This window comes from Emiliania huxleyi (assembly GCF_000372725.1).
Source record: "Emiliania huxleyi CCMP1516 unplaced genomic scaffold EMIHUscaffold_2313, whole genome shotgun sequence".
Classification (NCBI taxonomy): Eukaryota; Haptophyta; order Isochrysidales; family Noelaerhabdaceae; genus Emiliania; species Emiliania huxleyi.
Window position 1 is genome coordinate 1 of NW_005200322.1, and position 2,787 is coordinate 2,787.

The 2,787-nt window shown below is 63.6% G+C and overlaps 1 protein-coding gene across 1 annotated transcript; it reads right to left on the reverse strand.

The window, feature by feature from the left end:
* Positions 1–823: 823 nt before the first annotated feature.
* On the reverse strand, positions 824–1,366 carry EMIHUDRAFT_50186 (hypothetical protein; the record flags this gene model as incomplete). The annotated part of the gene is made up of 2 exons (XM_005779336.1): positions 824–902; positions 1,044–1,366. Coding segments are annotated over 2 exons (402 nt in total), but the record flags the coding sequence as incomplete, so codon positions are not given.
* Between the last annotated feature and the right edge of the window lie 1,421 nt (positions 1,367–2,787).

Here is a 2,787-nt window from a genome sequence, read left to right on the forward strand (position 1 = left end):
GGCGGGATGGGGGAGGCAGAGGGCGGCCGTGGGTAGGGGGAGACGGCAGGCGGTGGCCGCGAGGCTGACGGTGGAGGCGGCGAGGGCAAGGGGGAGGCCTCGACGATGTAGCTCTCGCTCGCAAGGGCCACGGACGTCAGGGCGGGCGCGAGTATGAATACGCGTTGGGCACGCCAAATGGCGAGCTCGCGTTCAAAGTGGTGCAGGGGACGCGCGCCGGGCGTATGTTTGTGTGTCGAGTTTTCGCCCATCTAATTTAGTGTTCAACGCAGACAACTCTGTGTCGTGTCGCCGTCGCCCCGCGTCGGCTGCCACACGGCGTGTGTGGAGTCTTCTGCTGTGTCTAGAGAGTAGCGTGGTTATTGGTGGGGAGACCCCTCGACTCTAGAGTGTACGGAGACTCGACACTCGTGTGCATGTGCAAGTCCAAGTGCATGTGCATGTATGTGCATCTTGTGCATGTGCATGTAGAGTTTGGTCCCACGCGTGGGGCTTTGTGATGTTTTTACGGTAGCTTGTACGGCAAAGAGACAAGAGAGGTTTGACTGCTGGTCAAAGGAAGGTCAGAGAGGAGAGATGATACGCTCGGAAACACAGGCGCACATTCCACACGCTCGTATGCGGCATGCCTTTGGCCCTCCGCCACAGGAGTTTTCACGTGCTCAGAACGGCAGCAGGCGGAAGCCCTGCGAGCAGAGGGGAGGGAGAGGAGGGAGCGCGGGAGGGGTAGAGAGTGGGCGGGAGGGACGAAGGAGAAGGGAGGGGTGGGGAGGACGTGGGGCTGGGAGTGGGGCTGAGGGTGGGGGGCTCGGGCCGGCCCCCGCACCGACTTGAAGCAGAGGCGGAGCGTGCGCTGGCCAAAGGGTAAATACGAGGCGCCGCTCCAAGCGAGCGCCCCGAGCCTGTGCGCGTTGAGGAACGCGGGGCGGGGCGGTGAGGGCGGAAGGCGCGTGTTGCCAGAGTACGGCGTACGCAGGCGGCTGCGTGGCGGCCCCCAAGCGACTAACACGCATCTGAGCCCACAGCATCTAAGTTCGGCGAACTGGACGAGCACAGCAAACGTGACTAGTAGCTGTGACTGCAGCCGCAGCACGGCGAGCAGCGTGCCGCACAGCGAGAGGAGGTAGATAAGCGACGCGACCCGCCTCTCCCTCGAGCACATCAAGCGGCACATATTGCCCCATCCGACAAGGAAGCCGATCGCGCAAATCGAGAGCAGGTTCCCCAGTGTGTATTTCACTGCAAACGGGCCCGGGCTACCGAGGAGCAGCGAGGTGAGCGAGAGGAGCGAGGAGCCGAGCATCAGCAGGCCCGATACGAAGCAAAAGGCTGCACCGACGATGCGCTGCCGATATGAGAGGGCAGGCAGGCACCAGCAGCGGCACCAATACTGCAGCCGCGATGCGGGCGGGCCCATCCCGCCTCGCCCCATTACTCGCATTGCGACGGAGCCGAGGGAGCCCGCCTCCAGGTCGGCCAGCAGCGGCAGTCGCTCGTCCGACTTGCGCACGAAGAACGACGAGGCCTGCTTCCACGCGTCGGCGCCAGCACTGGTTGCGGCGCTGCTTGCGCTCGCCCACGACGCCGACGCCGAGGAGGGCGTGCTCATCCAGCGCTGCGTGCCGCACGAGAGCTTGCCGATCTGCGCGCCCAGCGGGCGATGTGACGACGTGTCGTCCATGCGAGTGACTTGTTGCCCTTCGCACTCTGGGTTCCGGCTCCTAGCCAGATAGGGGGTCTGCGAACTGAGTCGCGCCAAAACGCCCTACCTACCTACCTATTGCGGGCGCCGACCGCCAGGCTCCGTGCCCCACCTACCTACCTATTCCCAGGCCGCGCAGCGAAGCGAAAAAATACCCGTTTGGCCCTCTGTGAATAGGCTCCCAGCGCCCGAGTAAACGTGCCGTTCGCGGCTAAACGTGCCGCCGGGTCTGCCCTGCTCTCGTCTGCGCTAGTTTCTGCTTCGTCCTCACCGGCGTCTCTCCTCTTCCTTCTCCCCTTCTTGTATGCTTTGCACATCGCGTCGATTCCTTTTCGCGTGAGCACCAGCCTGAAGCCCGCCCAGCATCTGAACCGCTCCCTAAGTCGAAGGAGCATCATCAGTCTCACCCACTTCGCTCTCTGCCCACCGTCTCCGCTCCCTCCCGCTTGAGCCGCCGTCGCGGCCCTCGTTCGTCCCACTGGCTGTTGGCCCGTCCCTGCGTTGCCTGCGTTATCCCTCCTCTGCGACTCCCTCAAGGCCGGCCGAGCCTCTTTCCACCCAGTGAAGAGCTTCCTCAGCCACTCGATGTGTTCCTCTCTCTTCATTATGCGCGCCGTAGCCTCATCATTGAGCTGGATCCACCTCTGCACCGCGCCCGTCGCCGCCTCGGCCACGACTTGCAAGTTCCTCGTGAGAGCAGGCGCACATCGCTTCCAGGGAGGGGGGCGCGCTTCTCTGCACGCCCCACCCCCCCCCTAGCATGTGGTGAAGCCTCTGGGGGGGTCGGGACCCCCCCCCTAGCATGTGGTGAAGCCTCTGGGGGGGTCGGGACCCCCCCCCTAGCATGTGGTGGGCACCCCCCAGCGGTTCGTAGGCTAGGAATAGCCGCCAGAGAGCCGATTTTGCCCCCAAAGTTGTGAAATCGTGGCTGAAAGTCCAATATCTTGGGGAATCTGACCAGTCTCAAGGCTCATGTAGCTCCAAAGGATGATTTTCCTCTCGAAAATGCTGCGAAATGAGGTGTAAAAACAAGGGCCCGGAGGGCCTCTGACCACGAGTCTCTGGGGGGTCCTCGGCCATGACCC